The sequence below is a fragment of the Vombatus ursinus genome, unplaced genomic scaffold (assembly GCF_900497805.2).
Source record: "Vombatus ursinus unplaced genomic scaffold, bare-nosed wombat genome assembly UNPS02014831.1, whole genome shotgun sequence".
NCBI lineage: Eukaryota > Metazoa > Chordata > Mammalia > Diprotodontia > Vombatidae > Vombatus > Vombatus ursinus.
In genome coordinates this window covers 1734054-1750122 of record NW_020954609.1, presented here as the reverse complement: position 1 = coordinate 1750122, position 16069 = coordinate 1734054, and the positions used below count along the sequence as shown (strand labels likewise).

Genomic DNA, 16069 nt, shown 5'->3' with positions numbered 1-16069 from the left:
TTCCTTTGGACAATTGGGGTTAAGTGATTTGCCCAGGGTCACACAGCTAGTAAGTGTCAAGCGTTTGGTCTGAGGCCGGATTTGAACTCAGGTACTCCTAACTTCAGGGCCGGTGCTCTTTCCACTGTGCCACCTATCTGCCCCCTCTCACTCTTTTTTTAACTCCCCTACAATTGAACTTTTGACCTCATAATTCAATGGAAACTGCTCTCTCAAAAGTTACCAATGATTTCTGAGTTGCCAATCCAATGGCCTTTTTTCAGTCCTCATTCTCCTTGACCTCTCTGCAGCTTTTCATACTGTTGATCACTTTCTCCACTTTGATACTCTCTTCTCTCTAGATTTTTGGGATGCAATTCTTTCCAGGTTCTCCTCCTCATTTCACACCAATTCTTTTCAGTCTCCTTTGCTGAATCCTCATCCAGATCATGTTCTTTAACCATTGGTGTCCCCCAGGGATCTGTCTTGGGCCCTCTTCTCTTCATCCTTTATATTTCTTCACTTGGTGATTTCATCAGCTTCAATGGATTTAATGATCATCTCTCTGCTGATGATTCTCAAATCTACCTTTCCTGCCCTAACTTCTCTGCTGACCTTCAATTACACATCTTCTCTCTCTACTTCCAGACTTCTCTATTACAATTGAGTTCACCATCTTCTTCCCAGTGCCCTTGGCTGGAAACCTAGGTGTCATGCTTAACTTCTTACTATCTCTCACCTTCCCATATCCAGTCTTTTGCCAAGGCCTCTCCATTTCCCTTTGTAACCTCTCTCCCTTCTGTCCTCTGACACTGTCCCCACCTTGGTACAGGCCTTCATCACCTCACACTTGGATTATTGTAATAGCCTGCTGGTGGGTCTGCCTGCCTCAAGTCTCTCCTCACTCCAGTCCATCCTCCATTTGGCTGCCAAAGTGATTTTCCTAAAGTGATAGTCAGACCAAGTCACCCCTACCCCACCCCGACACACACACACACACACACACACTCACACATACACTCCAGTGGCTCCCTGTCACCTCCAGGATCATATCCAAAATACTCTGTTTGATGTTAAAATCCCTTCATAACCTAGTCTCATCCACACCTTTCAGTCTTCTTATACCTCATTTCCCACCATATACTCTTTGTTCTAGTGACACTGGCCTCCTGGCTGTTCTGTGGATGAGATACTTCATCTCTTGACTCTGGGTATTTTCTCTGTCTGTCTCCTATGTCTAGAACACTCTCCCTTCTCATCTCTGTCTCTTGGCTTCCTTCAGGTCCCAGATAAAATCCCATCTTCTTTAGGAAGCTTTCCCCAACCCTTCTTAATTCAGGTGCCTTTCCTCTGTTAATTTTTTCCCATTTACCCTATATATAGATTGTACGTATTTGTTTGCTCATTGTCTCCCCCATTAGACTGTGAGCTACTTGAGGTCTAAGATTGTCTTTTACCTCTTTTTGTGTCCTCAGCACTTAGCACAGTGCCTGGAACATAACTTTTGTTGTTGTTGTTCAGTCATTTTTCAATCGTATACAACTCTTTGTGACCCCATTGTAGGGTTTTCTTGGCAGAGATACTGGGGTGGTTTGTTATTTCCTTCTCCAGCTCATTTTACAAATGAGGAAATTGAGGCAAATAGGGTTAAGTGACTTGTCCAGATTCACACAGCTAGTAAGTGCCTGGGGCTAGATTTGAACTCAGGAAGATGAGTCTTCCTGACTCCAGGCTCGGTGCTCTATCTGCCCAGTGGACCGTTATAGGTGTTTATTAAATGCTTATTGATTAACTGACTGACTTTCCATCTCCTCTTTGTCTTCTAATTCTAAGAGATCTTGGCAGTTTTCTTTTAAGATTTCTTGAAATATGATGTCTAGGATATTTTTGGTCATGGAATTTGGATTAGTCTGATAATTCTTAATTTTTTTTCTCCTTGATCTGTTTTTTTAAATTAAATTTTATTTTAATTTCTAAATTCTGTCCCTTCTCCCTCCACTCCCCAATCCATTGAGAAGGCAAGAGAAACAAAACCCATTACAAACATTATAGTCAGAATGTGAAAATGTTTAATAGGAAGGTATATGTAGAGCCTATATCAGATTGCATACCATCTTGGGGAGGGAGGGGGAGAAAAATTTAAAAATCAAAAATGTGTGGAAGTGATTGTTGAAAACTAAAAATAAATTAATAAAAAAAATTATAGTCAGGCAAAACAAATTTCAGCATTAGCCATGTTCCCCCCCCCCCCGCTCCAATAAAGAATAAAGAAAAAGAAAGAAAAATATGTCTCAATCTGCTTCTGAGTCCATCAGTTCCCTTTCTGAAAGTGGATAGTCTGTTTCATTGTGAGTCCTTTGGAATTATGGTTGGTCATTGTATTGATCAGTTAATCATAGTCTTTCAAAGTTGTTATCATTACAATATTGTTGTTACTCTATATGTTGTTCTTTTGGTTTTGCTTACTTCACTTTGCATTGGTTCATATAAGTTTTCTCATGTTTTTCATCATTTTTTATGGCACAGTAGTGTTCTATCATATTCATAAACCATAACTTATTTCAGTCATTTCCCAATTGATGGGCATCTCCTCAGTTTCCAATTCTCTGCCACCATAAAAAGAGCTGCTATAAATATTTTTGTATATGTAGGTCCTTTTCCTCTTTCTTTGATCTCTTTAGGGGTAGAGACCCAATAGCAGTATCACTGGGTCAAAAGGTATGTAAAGTTTAATAGCTTTTTGAGCATAGTTCCAAATTGCTTTCCAGACTGGCTGGACTAATTCACAGCTTAAACAGTAGTACATTAGTGCACCTATTTTCACATTAGGAAATGACTCTTATTCTTATAAATCTGACTCAGTTCCATATATATCTTAGAAATAAGACCATTATCAGAAAAAACTTGCCCCAAAGATTCCCCCCACACTTTTCTGCTTTTCTTCTAATTTTAGCTGCATTGATTTTGTTTGTGCAAAAGCTTTTTAATTTTATGTAATCAAAATTATTCATTTTATGTCTTCTGAACTTCTCTATCTCTTATTTAACTACGGACTCTGCCCCATCCATAAATCTGACAGGTAATTTCTTTCATGTTGTAGTAATTTGCTTATGATGTCACCCTTTCTGTCTAAATCATGTACCTATTTTGAGCTTATCTTGGTGTATGGCATGAGATGTTACTCTGTACCTAGTTTCTGCCAGATTACTTTTCAGTTTTCCCAACAATTGTTTTTTTTTTAATAATAATAATAGCTAACATTTTAAGAAGCACTTTACAATTATTATCTCATTTGATCCTCAAAACAACCCTGGGAGATAAGGGCTATTATTATCACCATTTTACATCTGAAGAAATGGAGGCAAACAGAAATTAAATGACTTGCCCAGGGTCACACAGCTAGTAAGTGTCTGAAGTCAGATGTGAACTCAGGTCTTCCTAACTCCAGACCTGGTGCTCTATCCACTACACTACCTAGTCCCAATAGCTGGGATCTTTGGGTTTATTGAACACTGGATTACAGTGCTCATTTGCTTCTGTATATTCTGTGCCTCATCTACTGATTAACCTTTCTATTTCTTACCCATTACCAAACTGTTTTGATGATTACAGCTTTGTAATATAGTTTGGGATATGGTATTGCTAGGCTCCCCTCTGTCCCTTCTTTTTTTTTTCCATTGATTTCTTTTGTTCTTCCATATGAATTGTTATTTTTTCTAACTCTATAAAATAATTACTTGGTAGTTTGTTATGGAACTGAATAAGTAAATTAATTTAGGTAGTATTATCATTTTTATGATACTGGACTTGGGCTACCCATGAGCAATTATTATTTCTCCAGTCTAAATAAGATCTGCATTTTTTCTGTGAAGACTGTCTTATAATTGTGTTTGGATTGTTCTTGTGTGTGTCTTGATAGGTAGACTCCTAAATATTTTATACTGTTCATGGTTATTTTAAATGGAATTTCTATTTCTATCTCTTCTTGATGGACTTTGTTGGTAATATGCAGAAATGCTAATGGTTTGTGTGGATTTATTTTATATCCTGAAACTTTGTTTAAGTTGTTAATTGCTTCAACTAGTTTATCAGTTGATTCTTTAGGATTCTCTAGGTAAATCATCATGTTACCTGTACAAAAAAATGATAGTTTTATTTCCTCATTGCCTATACTTATTCCTTCAATTTATTTTTCTTTTTTTATTGTCATAGCTAGCATTTTCTAATATGATATTGAATAGTAGTGGTGATAATGTACATTCCTGCTTCAACTTTGATCTTACTAAATGCTTTTAGCTTATCCTCATTGCAAATAATGCTTGCTCTTGGTTTTAGATAGCTACTTGTTATCATTTGAAAGAATGCTCCATTTATTCCTATGCTTTCTTGCATTTTTTATTTAGACGGAAATGGGTATTGTATTTTGTCAAAAGCTTTTTCTGTATCTATTGAAATAATCACATGAATTTTATTGTTTTTTTTAATTAATACAGCCAAATATGCTTATAGTTTTCGTAATATTGAACCAGCCCTGCAATCCTGATATAAATCCTGCCTGGTCATAGCGTTTGATCTTTGTGATATATCGCTGTAGTCTCCTTGTTAATATTTATTTAAAATTTTTGCATCAATATTCATTAGAGAAGTTGGTGCATAGTTTTCCTTCTCTGTTTTGACTCTCCCTGGTTTAGGGATCTTATTTGTGTTATAGAAGGAATTTAGTAGGATCTCTTCTTTACCTACTTATTCAAGTTTATGTAGCATTGAATTAATCATTCTTTAAATATTTGGTAGAATTCACTTGTAAATCTGTTTGGTCTTAGAGTTTTTTCTTTTGGAGTTAATTTATGACTTGTGCAATTTCTTTTCTAAGATAGGGTTATTTAAATATTATTTCCTGTTCTATGAAACTGGGCAACTTATATTTTTGTAAATATTCATCCATTTCATTTAGATTGTCAGTTTTATTGATATATGGTTAGGTGAAATAGTTCCTAATAATTGTTTTTATTTCTTCTTCGTTGGTTGTTAATTTACCTTCTTCATTTTTTATATTGGTAGTTTGGTTTTCTTCTTTTTCTTAATAATCAAGCCATTAGCTAATGGTATATATATTTTATTGATTCTTTCCTCGATCTATTTTCCAAGTCAGTTTTTTTCTTATCTTTCACATTTTCTTCTGTTTTCTAAGTCTTTTGACTTTGTTTTAGTATTTCTTGATTTTCATGGAGCTTCTTTTTGGCCTATTCTACTTTTCAGAAAATTATTTTCTTTGGTACAGTTTTGTACTTCTTGTTCCAAGCTGCTAATTCTCTTTTCTTCCTTTGATCTTGTTTCTTTTCCCATTCTTTCCTCTACTACTCTCATTTGTTTTTTAAAACAATTTTTTTTAGCATTAAAAAAAAGTCTTGCTTTAACTCTTCCAGAAATTCTGGTTGGACTTATGTCCAAGCTGCATTTTTCTTTGAAGCTTTGATTATATATAGTTTAGATTCATTCTTGCCTTTTGGTTTTGTGTCTTGAGCTTCCTTGTCATCAAAATAACTCTTTATGGTGGAATTCTTTTTTGTTTGTTTGTTCATTCTTCCAGCTTACTTCTTGATTTTGGACTTATGCTAGTGCTGGGTTCTGCACACTTCTTGGGGTGGGAGATGATGTGGGGGGGGGGGGAAGGATATCTGGCCTGAACTTCTGTCCTTTTACATCCTTCAGTTGCGTCAGTTGCTCCAGCCTGTGACCCTTGGGGATGTCTGTTCATTGCTCTGTTGGTTGGAGATCTGCAAGTTCCAGATCCAGGTTTTGGTCTAACAGTGAGTTTCTGGTTGGGAGTTTCAGCAGACTATTGCTTTATTCAGCTACTGTCAGCCCTCTGGGAGGTTTTGCAGGTCCAAAGTGACTGAACTTCTGGCTGCTCTTTGGTCTTGGAAACTGAGCTGTGCTCCAGGGATTAGAGCCACACAGCTACTGTTTGCACAGAACTTGTTTCTAGGGCTGAAGGTCACAATCACTCCTCTTTGCCCTGGATTTGTGACTTAGCACTGGGTAGTTGGTGACAGAGCTGCCAGATGTCCTCATTTCTGCACCTAGGGTTTGCTCAGGGATCCCCTGGGATCTTTCCCTGACTTGGCCCTCTCTCAGTTTCCACAATTGCCACCACCATTGCTGTTGCTGCCGCACACTTCTGGGCAGATCTCAACCTCAGTGTATGCAGACCTCTCTACCCATCTCTCCAAGTGGCCCTGGGCTAGACAAATGACGGCTTCTTTTTTGTTGTCCTGATCAAAATTCAGTCTGGTACGTTCTCTCGATCTTTGTTGAGGAGGTGTAGGGGCAGAGCTAGACACTAATGCTTCCTCTCACTCTGCCATCTCCTTAATCTATTTTCTTTTCTTTTTTTTTCCTTGATCTATTTTCCAGGTCACTTTGTTTGGGATATCATCTACCTTACCTTTTCTTCAATTTTTTTTTCAGCTTTTTGACTTTGTTCTAATGTTTCTTGATGTCTCATGGAGTTATTGGCTTCTATTTCATTCATTCTAAGTTTCAAGGAGTTTGTTTCTTGGGCAAAATTTTGTACGTCTTGTGCCAAACTGTTAGTTCCCTTTCCAATTCTTTCTTCCATAGCTCTCGTTTCTTTTCCATTTTCCCCTTCAAGCACTCTAATTTCATAGATAAAAATATCTTAAAACTCTTTAAAAAAATGCTTACTTCATCTCTTTTAGGAATTCTAGTTGAATTTGTGCCCAAACTGTGTTTTTCTTTGAGGCTTTAGTTGAAGCTATTTGGGAGTCATTCTTTTCTTCTGGGTTTATGTCCTGAGAGTACCTGTCATCATAATAGATTTTTATGGTGATATTTTTTTTAATTTGCTCATTTTGCTCTGGGTACAATTTCCCTTTTCAGTGTGCCCTGGATCTATGACGTGGAACTGGGTAGTGGGCAACAAAGCTGCCAGATGGCACCTGTTCATACAATCTGTTACAGTATGAGTTTGGGACAGGTCTTGCCCTTGGTCACAGGTATTATACACTGCGCATTCCTGGCCAGAACCTGGCTCCAGTGTCCTCAGATGTTTCTGTCTGTATTTGCCAACCTGGACTGTAAAAATGAGTCACTGTGATTTTTCCTTGGATTTCTGCATCAGGATTCAATCTGGTGCATTCTCTAAATCTATTTGGAGGAATTCTTTAGGGGGGAAGGGGAACTCAGCTGTACTGCTTGCTGCTGTTCCTACTTTTTGGTGCCACTTCCCCCAACTCATCTTTCTGACTAGAGGACTCTGTGAATGTGTGTGTGTGTGTGTGTGTGTGTGTGTGTGTGTATGAGAGAGAGAGAGAGAGGAGGTTTTTATGTGTATATTGAGTAATTGCTTGGCCACATCTTGTTCTAGATCATAAACTGGAATTTCCATGTGTAGTTGTTAAAATCTCCTAAAGCTATTTCTGTTTTTTGCCTTGGCTGCGGGTAGGTGTGAAAGATGTCAAGGAAGTGCCGATCATGCCAGGCCAGACATTCAAATATAAATGGGAAGTAACTTTGGAGGATGGGCCAACTCATGCAGATCCCAGATGCCTGACTAGGTACTACTCCAGCTCTGTCAATGCAGAACGAGACCTGGCTTCGGGCCTCATTGGGCCCCTCCTCATATGCCATAAAGAAACTGTGGATCAAAGAGGAAATCAGGTACGTCTTTCCCTTTCCTCACATGGGCACTACTCAGAGGACTGCTCTGATGGAAGCTACAAATTGTAGGGACGGTTAGGAGCCAAGGAAATATCATCACTCAGGAGCCCCTTCAGTGTGTTTCTTTTACTGGTCAACTGGAGAATACAGTAGTTCAAAGAAAAGACATTTAATTAAAGAAAATGGCTAAATAAAGGACAAAAAAGATTTTGCCCATATAGAGGAACATACAACCCTACTGGTTACCATATCATTAGACAAGCAAGGTACAAATGCAGAGAACATGTGTGATAAGGCCTACATGTAGGGAACACATACAAATTACATATATATACACACATATATATGTATATATGTATATGTGTGTATGTGTGTCTAGAACAACTCATACTTCTAACTCTAGAGAGACTGATGTCATCTGGTGATGTCATTAGGTGAGCCACTTTCTTTGCTGAGGTGAGCTCCACTTCTGTTCATTCTACTTCTGGGCATCTCTACTACTTCTAGACATAGAGCTGAGGTTCTCTCTTGGTGTGTTAATTCTACTGCTGGATGTCTTTTCTGCTGAGCTGAGATCCTCCTCTATTCTGTTCTTTCCATGGTCGGGTGGCTGTGCTACTGTTGGGCATCACTGCTGACCTGGGGTCCTCTCCTCTTTTTCCCCACTGCTGGGCTTACCTACGTCTATGGGTATCTCTGCTTTCCTTGAGTCCCTTTTTTCCTTGCTTCAATGCCCTTTCTGCTTTTGAGCATCTTTGCAAAGCTAGGTTCCTCTTCTGTCCTAATCTTTCCATGGCTGGCCATCTTTGTTTCATTTGGGTGTCTCTGCTGAGCTGGGATCCCTGCTTCTTCTGTCCTTTCCATTTGTAGGTGTTTCAGCTACTGCGGGACATCTCTATTGAGCTGGAGTACTCTCCTGCTCTCTTCTTTCCATGGCTACATGACTGTGCTGATCTGGGGATGGAAAATGGAGTAACAGGAAGTCAGCTCCCACTCTTCCTGCCTTGTTCATGAGTAGTCTGACATCTTATAACAAGATGTTGAATCTTATGGACTTGCAATGTTGTTACTGCATAGAAAATGTGCAAATAGGTCAAACATTCTAAGATTAGGGCCTTTATTTTCTCCACTGTAATAGCAGCTGAAGCCACTGCTGATGGACATCTTGACATCCTGAGGGCAATAAGATCCAAGTGAACTGAGAAATAAGCTATGGGTTGGTATCTGGCCCTAATTTTTGAGTGAGAACTTCACTTGTTGCTTCTTCTTTCTTGTGGCAAAATCAATGGAAAAGTTCATTCAAATTGGGTTGACCTAATACTGGAGTGGATACAATGGCCTTCAAAGATTGATTACTGAAAAGAACCACAGAAGTTAGCATAATAACAGTATTGGGAACAACAGGAGTCACAGGAATACCAAATTTATTTACAACTTTTTGATCTTGTACAAAGTGAATATATGCCAACCTTCGTCACATTTGTCTACCTTTTCTTACCAACAAGATAGGTGTATTAAATGGCATCTGCCCCTTTTTGATCACTCCTTGTTTCTCTATTACTGGTTGTATTCTTTCAATTTGAGCTTGAGACAAAGGATATTGCTTAACACACAGCCAGGGCTTATCCTCATAATAATTAATCATAATTGGTTTAATTCCTCTCATCAAGATAATACCATTACTAGAGTGGACCCCTAACCAGATCAGTTTCTTTTAACTCAGGGTACTTTTCCATCATGAGATGAAACTGTCAGTTTCCCCGATCCCCCTCCTAAACCTGAAGGCCCATTGATATCAAGTAGCTAATATTTATATAGTATTTACTGTGGGCCAGGTACATACAATCTCACTTGAACCTCACAACAACGCTGGGAGGTAGGGGCTATTGTTAACTCCATTTTATAGATGAGGAATCTGAGGCAAACAGAGGTGAGGTGACTTGCCCAAGGTTACACAGTTAGTAAGTCTCTGAGACTGAATTTGAACTAGGGGTCTTCCTGACTCCAGGCCCAGTGCTCTATCCACTGTGCCACCTAGCTACCTATGAAAAATCAGATGACCCTTCTCCCAGAGTTCTAAAAACACCATCTCTGGGATACAGAATATGATGGTCCATAATTTACATGGCAGGTTTTTTCCCAACAGATTAACAGGCAAATTAGGTAAAAGCAAAAACCAAAAGCTAAAACCACGATTTTCAATGACAAGTACTATCTGAGTGCACCAAGAGAGTGAGTGAGCTTTTAATGGTCTCACCTCTTCTTCCATTTTCTTTCATTTTTTTCCTTTCTGACTAAATTTTATAGGCCTGCATAACATATGGCCTGCAGGCCACTTGTGGCCCGCCAAAGCCGCCCACAGGTGGTATATTGTGCAGGCCTGCTTTATGCAAATCCCTCAGCAAAACTGACTTTGCAAAGTTCCCTTAGGGTAGGCCTGCACAGCATACCTGCCCGCTGGCTATATGTTCTGCTGGGCTGATCCCTAAATCATTCTTATGTTTATTGGAGGCAAGACTCATTCAAAAGATACCAATAATCCATTTGCTTTGGATGTGGGGTTTCTAAAAATCCCCTTAGATAAACTAGCTTGTCTTCTTCAAATGAACCCTCCTCTGGCAACTGCAAATTTGGCGTTTTATAAGTATAACCATGCCAGACATGACAGAGAGATAACCCTCTGAGAGAGATAGATATCTGCTTGTAACATACCCAATATTTCCTTATTTTTCTACCATTTTAGCTAGTGAAGACAGGCAGGATCTCTTGAGAAACATTTTCCAATTTCCAATACCCAATCTCCAATTTTCTCATACATCTTTACTTCCTGAGTCAATGAGTAGAGACCTAGCAGGGAGACTTAAAAAATTTTTTTTTAGAAAGTTGGGGTCTCTAATCTGCCAGAAAGTAGCCACAAATACTCACTGGACATTTAATCACTGTTCCTCCAGCACCCAAGAATTTTGCTGACCATGCCAAATTGTTAGGTTGAAATGAACCCATATGGAGACAATCTTTGAAATAATAGGGAACGTATTGAAAAGAGGAAAATTAGCAACATCTAAAGTATATGCATATAGGCAGTCTGCTAGAAACTATAAGAGAGATCAGTAACAGCACTCTTTTTTATACAGGTAACAAGAGTAACTTTCAGAGGTATCTAAAAATAATGGGCATCTAGGTGGTGCAGTGAATGGAGTGCTGGGCCTGGAGTCAGGAAGACCTGAGTTCTAATATGGCCTCAGACATTTACTAGTATGTGACCCTGGGCACTTAACCTCTGTTGGTCTCAGTTTTCTCATCTGTAAAATGAGCTGCAGAAGGAAATGGCAAGTCAGTCTAGTATTTTTGCCAAGAAAACCCCAAATGGGGTCATGAAGAGTCGGACATAACTGAAAACTGCTGAACAACAACAACAAAGATAACTCACATCAAATACAACTATTTCTCAGAATTTTTTTTTCAGAACTGTCATCTAATTGTTTCTTCATTGATAAATTTATCAGGACTTAGGTGCATGAATAACATTGGCCAAACAATCTGTTTAGGTTTGGATCCTGTATGTGCACCTGTTCTTGGCAAGAGTTAAAGAATTCTAAAAGACTACACCCCAAGACCGTGTTGTGTTACAATCGAACCTTCACTTATTCCTTACAATCACTTGCCTTCTTGCAGATTTGATTTGAGCTGAGAATTGAAGGAATCTAGGGAAACCAAAAGGAGGGAGAACATTGTAGCCACAGGAGGGAGCTAGTACAAAGGCACTGAAATGGGAGTGGACCCAGAGGAGCAGAACAAAGTATTGCATGAGGAGACTGGAAACCAAGGGAGGGCCCACATTGTGAAGGGCTTTAAATACTAAAATAGAGGACTTTAGATTGGATCTTGGAGGGAATAAGGAGCCACTGGAGTTTACTAACTGGGGAAGAGGGAGGCACAGAGGTTGGTGTATTCACATCTGTGCTTTAGGATGGTCATTTTGGTAGCTGAGTAGAGTATGGACTGGAATGGGGAGAGATATGAGGTAGGAAATTCAATGAGGAAGCTACTGTAGTGGTCTAGGAGAAAGAGGACTTGCACCAGTGTGGTGGTTGTAGGGTGAAGGAGGCATAGACCACTACTTGTTCCTCTTGTGTGAGGACCCTTCCTCTCTTCCCCCCCATCCCCTCATCAGGAAGGATGAAACCAGGAACACAATATTATTCCATGATAGGGTGTGTCAATCTACTGCACTAGTTTCATACTCATTAGCCATCAAACTTTAAGGACCCAAGTGCCTCTCCCTTGCCACCACTCCTCTCTGTGTATGTTGTCTCTCCCATTAGAATGTAAGCTTCTAAAAAAAAAATTTAAAAAAAAAAGAATGTAAGCTTCTTAAGTTCAGGAACTGGCTTTGTTTTTTGTGTCTGTCTCCCCAGTGGTTGGCACACAGTAGGTGCTTAGTGAACACTTTTTCATTCATTCATCAAATTTGCAGATGATTGATCCAAGGCTAGGATTGTTATAATGCATCAAATGATAGGGAATGGAATGTTGGGATGAAACAAACAAAAAAGATGGAAGTCAATTGTGATAAATGTAAAGCCTTATGAGTGGGTTCAAAGAATCAACTTCACAAGTATAAGACAAGGGAGGCATAGCCAGGCAGCAGGTGGTCTGAAGAAGATCTGGGGGTTTTAGCAGACTTCAAGCGCAACAGGAGTCAGCAGGGTGATAAAGCTGCCAAAAGAACTAGGATGATGTTAGACTGTATTAAAAGAGACAAAGTAACAAAAATGAGAAGTTAGAGAGAACTCGTCTGCTACTCTGTTCAAGATGCTTCTGGAGTATCGGGGTTGAGAGTATTGGGGTTGAGTTCTAAGTACTACATTTTATGAAGAACAATGATAAGCTGGAGATTGTGCACAGAAAATCAAGTGGGATGATGAAAATCCCCAAAATTAGGGCTCAAGAAGATTGATTAAAAGAGCTAGAGGTGTCAAACCTGGCAAAGAGAAGACTTGGGAGGACATCGGAGCTCTGTTCAAGTGCTTCAAGGGATGCATGTGAAAGAAGATCAAGACTTGTTCTGCTTGGATCCAGACGGTAGAAACAGGAACAGGAAGTAGAAGACAGAATCAAGTCAATAAAGACTAAATGTGAGGAAAGAGGTCCGCACCATTAGAGCTGTCCAAAAACAAAAGAAGTTATTATACCGCTCATCAGAGCTCTTCAAGAAGAGGTTGGAAGACCACTTGTCATGTCTGTGATTGAGGGGACTCGTTTTTGATTACATGTCAGACTAAAGGGTTTCTGAAGTCCTTTCCAACCCTGAGAGTCTGTGATTTGGAGAAGTATAATATGGGCCTGGTGATGGGCTGACTATATGTGAAGATCAGCTCCAGTTTGGAGAGGCTTATTGCCAGCTTGGATTAAGGGTGATGACATTTTTGGCCATGGACAATCTCAAAAACCATCTACTAAGTTACAGGGGAATAGGGATATGCATTGGTGGGAAAATGGCCCACACCCAGGAAATCAGGTTGTTGAAATTTTTAAAAATGTTCTTATTTTGGTTTCTTTAGATGATGTCAGACAAGAGAAATGTGCTCCTCTTCTCCATCTTTGATGAGAACCGCAGCTGGTACTTGCCAGAAAACATGCAGTGGCTCAGCTTGGATGCAGCTGAAATGCACCCCCAGGATCCCCAGTTCTATGCCTCCAATGTCATGTACAGTAAGCACCGCTGAGATTAGCATCTAGCAGGAATTTGTGAGGTGGCAGTGAAGGGAAAGGAATGTTGTCTCTATGCAAAGGATCTGACCTTGGATCTTAGTGTTGAGAGGCAGCACCAAAGCCCCTCTTCCTCATCTCTTACTCTCTCCTTATTTCTTGTCGTATCAAAGGAAAAGGTGACCTTTCTTCTCATCAAGGTCAACCCCTTCATTCCATCTCCTCTAATCTCTGAAAGATTGTCTCCACCATCTTTTATCTTTCTCTCTCTACTGACTACAATCGTATCAGTCTTTCTCAACCTTAAAAAGCTCTCACTTGGCCCTACCATCCCCTCAATCTATATCTCTCTTCTCTTTTACAGCCAATGTTCTTTTTAAAAAAGCTGTATATACTCATCTCCTATACTCTCTCTTTCTTCTTAATATCTCTCAACCTACTTGCACTCTGGCTTCCAACCTCATCACTCAACTGAAACTCCTCTGGCCAAAGTTACCAATGATTCATCAATTGCTAAGTCCACTGGCCTTTCTCAATTCTTGTCCTTCTTGACCTCCCTACAACATTTGGCACTGTGGACCACTCTGTACTCCTCAATACTCTCTTCTCACTAGGTTTTTATGACACTGTTCTCATTTGGTTCTCCTCCTGTTTATCTTAGTATTCCTTATCGATCTCTGTTGAATCTTCATCCATGATCCACTCCCTAACCATGGGTAAAGTCAGTTGGTCAGTCCATAAACATTTACTAAGTATGTATCATGTGCCAGGAACCCTGTTAAGCACTGGGGATGAAAAAAAAGAGGCAAAAGGCAATTCCTGCCCGAAGGGAGTTCACAATCTAATGACAGAGACAACAAGCAAACAATTATGTACAAACTATGTATAGGATAAATAGGAAACAATTAAAAGGTGGGAGGCACTAGAATTAAGAGGGATTGGGAAAGCTTTCCTTTAGAAGATGGGATTTTAGTTAGGACTTAAAAGGAAGCTAGGGAAGCTATTGGGCTGAGATGAGGAAGGAGAGCATTCCAGATATGAGACATAGCCAGTGAAAATGCCTGGAGCCAAGAGATGTGTCTTGTTGGAGGAATAAGTGCATGTTGAGTAGTGAGGTGTAAGAAGACTTGAAAGGTAGGAAGTGGCTAGGTTATGAAGGACTTTGAATGACATGCAGAGCATTTTGTATTTGCTCCCTAGAGGTGATAGGGAGCCACTGGAGTTGATTGAGAAGTGGGGTGACATGGTCAGACCGCCACCTTAGGAAAATCATCTTGGCAGCTAAATGAAGAATAGACTGGAGTGGGGAAAGACTTGGGGCACACAGACCCATCAACAGACTATTGTAGTAGTCTAATTATGAGGTGAAGAAGGCCAACACCAGGGTTGTGGCAGTATTAAAGGAGAGAAGTGGGCACATTATAGATATATCCCAAAGGTGAGATAGACAGTCCTTAGCAACAGATTGGATATGTGGGGGTGAAAAATAGTAAAAAGTTGAGGATAACACCTAGGTTGTGAGCTTGAGGGATGGGAAGATGAGGTTGCCCTCAACAGTGTTAGCGAAGTTGTGGGAGGATTTAGGGAAAGAAATAATCAGTTTAGTTTTAGACATGTTGAGTTTAAGATTAGATGTCTTAATGTCTACTGGACAACCAGTTCAAGATGTCTGAAAAGTAGTTGGAGATGCAAGATTGGAGGTCAGCAGAGAGGTTAGGGAAAGATAGATAGATTTGAGAATTACCTATAAATGCTAGGTGGTGTAATGGATAGAGCACCAGGCCTGATGTCAGGAGGACCTGAGTTCAAATCTGGCCTCAGACACTTACTAATTGTGTGACCCTGGACAAGTAACTTAACCCAATTGCCTCCAAAAAAAATAAGAGAATTACCAATAAAGAGATGATAATTAAATCCATGGGAGCTGATGGGATTACCAAGTAAAGTAGTATAGATGGACAAGAGAAGGCCCCAGAACCCTGGGGGACACCCACAGTTAGCTGGTATGATCTGAAGGAGGATTCAGCAAAGGAGACTGAGAAGTGGTTCAATAGGTAGGAAGAGAGCCGAGAGAGAGACGTCCTGAAAACCTAGAGAGAAGAGAGTATCAAGGAGAAGAGGGTGATCAGCAGTGTCAAAGGCTGCAGAGAGATTGAGGAAAATGAAGAGAAAAAACCATTGGATTTGGCAATTAAGAGATCATTGGTAACTTTGGAGAAAGACGTTTTTGTGGAATGATGAGGTCAGAAGATAGATTGTAAGGGGTTAAGAAGAGAGTGACAGGAGAGGAAGTAGAGGCACCTATTGTAGACAGCCTTTTTGAGCAGTTTAGCCACAAAGGGCAGAACAGATATGGGATAATAGTTATCAGGGATGGAAAGATGAAGTGAAGATTTTTTGAGTAGACATGGGCGTGTTTGTAGTCAGTAGGGAAGGAACCAGTAGACAAGGAGAAATTGAAGATACATGATAGAGTCAGGAAGACAGGGGCAAACTGTTGGAGGAGAGAGAATAGAGTGGGAGTTTCCTTTGCAAGGAGAAGGGCCACCTCTTTGTGTGAGATAGATGTGAAGGAAGAGATTGCAGCAGAAGACATCCAAGTGATATGAGATAAGGAAGAGGAGAGAAGAGGGAGCTAATGGCAAATGACCTCAATTTTTTTTTGATAAAATATGAGGCAGGGTTCTCAGCTGAG

At 39.8% G+C, this 16069-nt stretch overlaps 1 protein-coding gene across 2 annotated transcripts in view; it reads left to right on the top strand.

Moving 5' to 3' along the window:
- F8 (coagulation factor VIII) overlaps positions 1–16069 on the top strand; it is a 103364-nt gene that overhangs the window by 34501 nt on the left and 52794 nt on the right. The window contains exons 10-11 of one of the 2 annotated variants that reach the window (XM_027838931.1): positions 7448–7662; positions 13227–13377. In XM_027838931.1, the coding sequence (XP_027694732.1) occupies positions 7448–7662; positions 13227–13377 (366 nt within the window). Of the gene's footprint in view, positions 1–7447; positions 7663–13179; positions 13184–13226; positions 13378–16069 lie in introns of those variants that run through there. The other variant, XM_027838933.1, reaches the window with a different exon arrangement.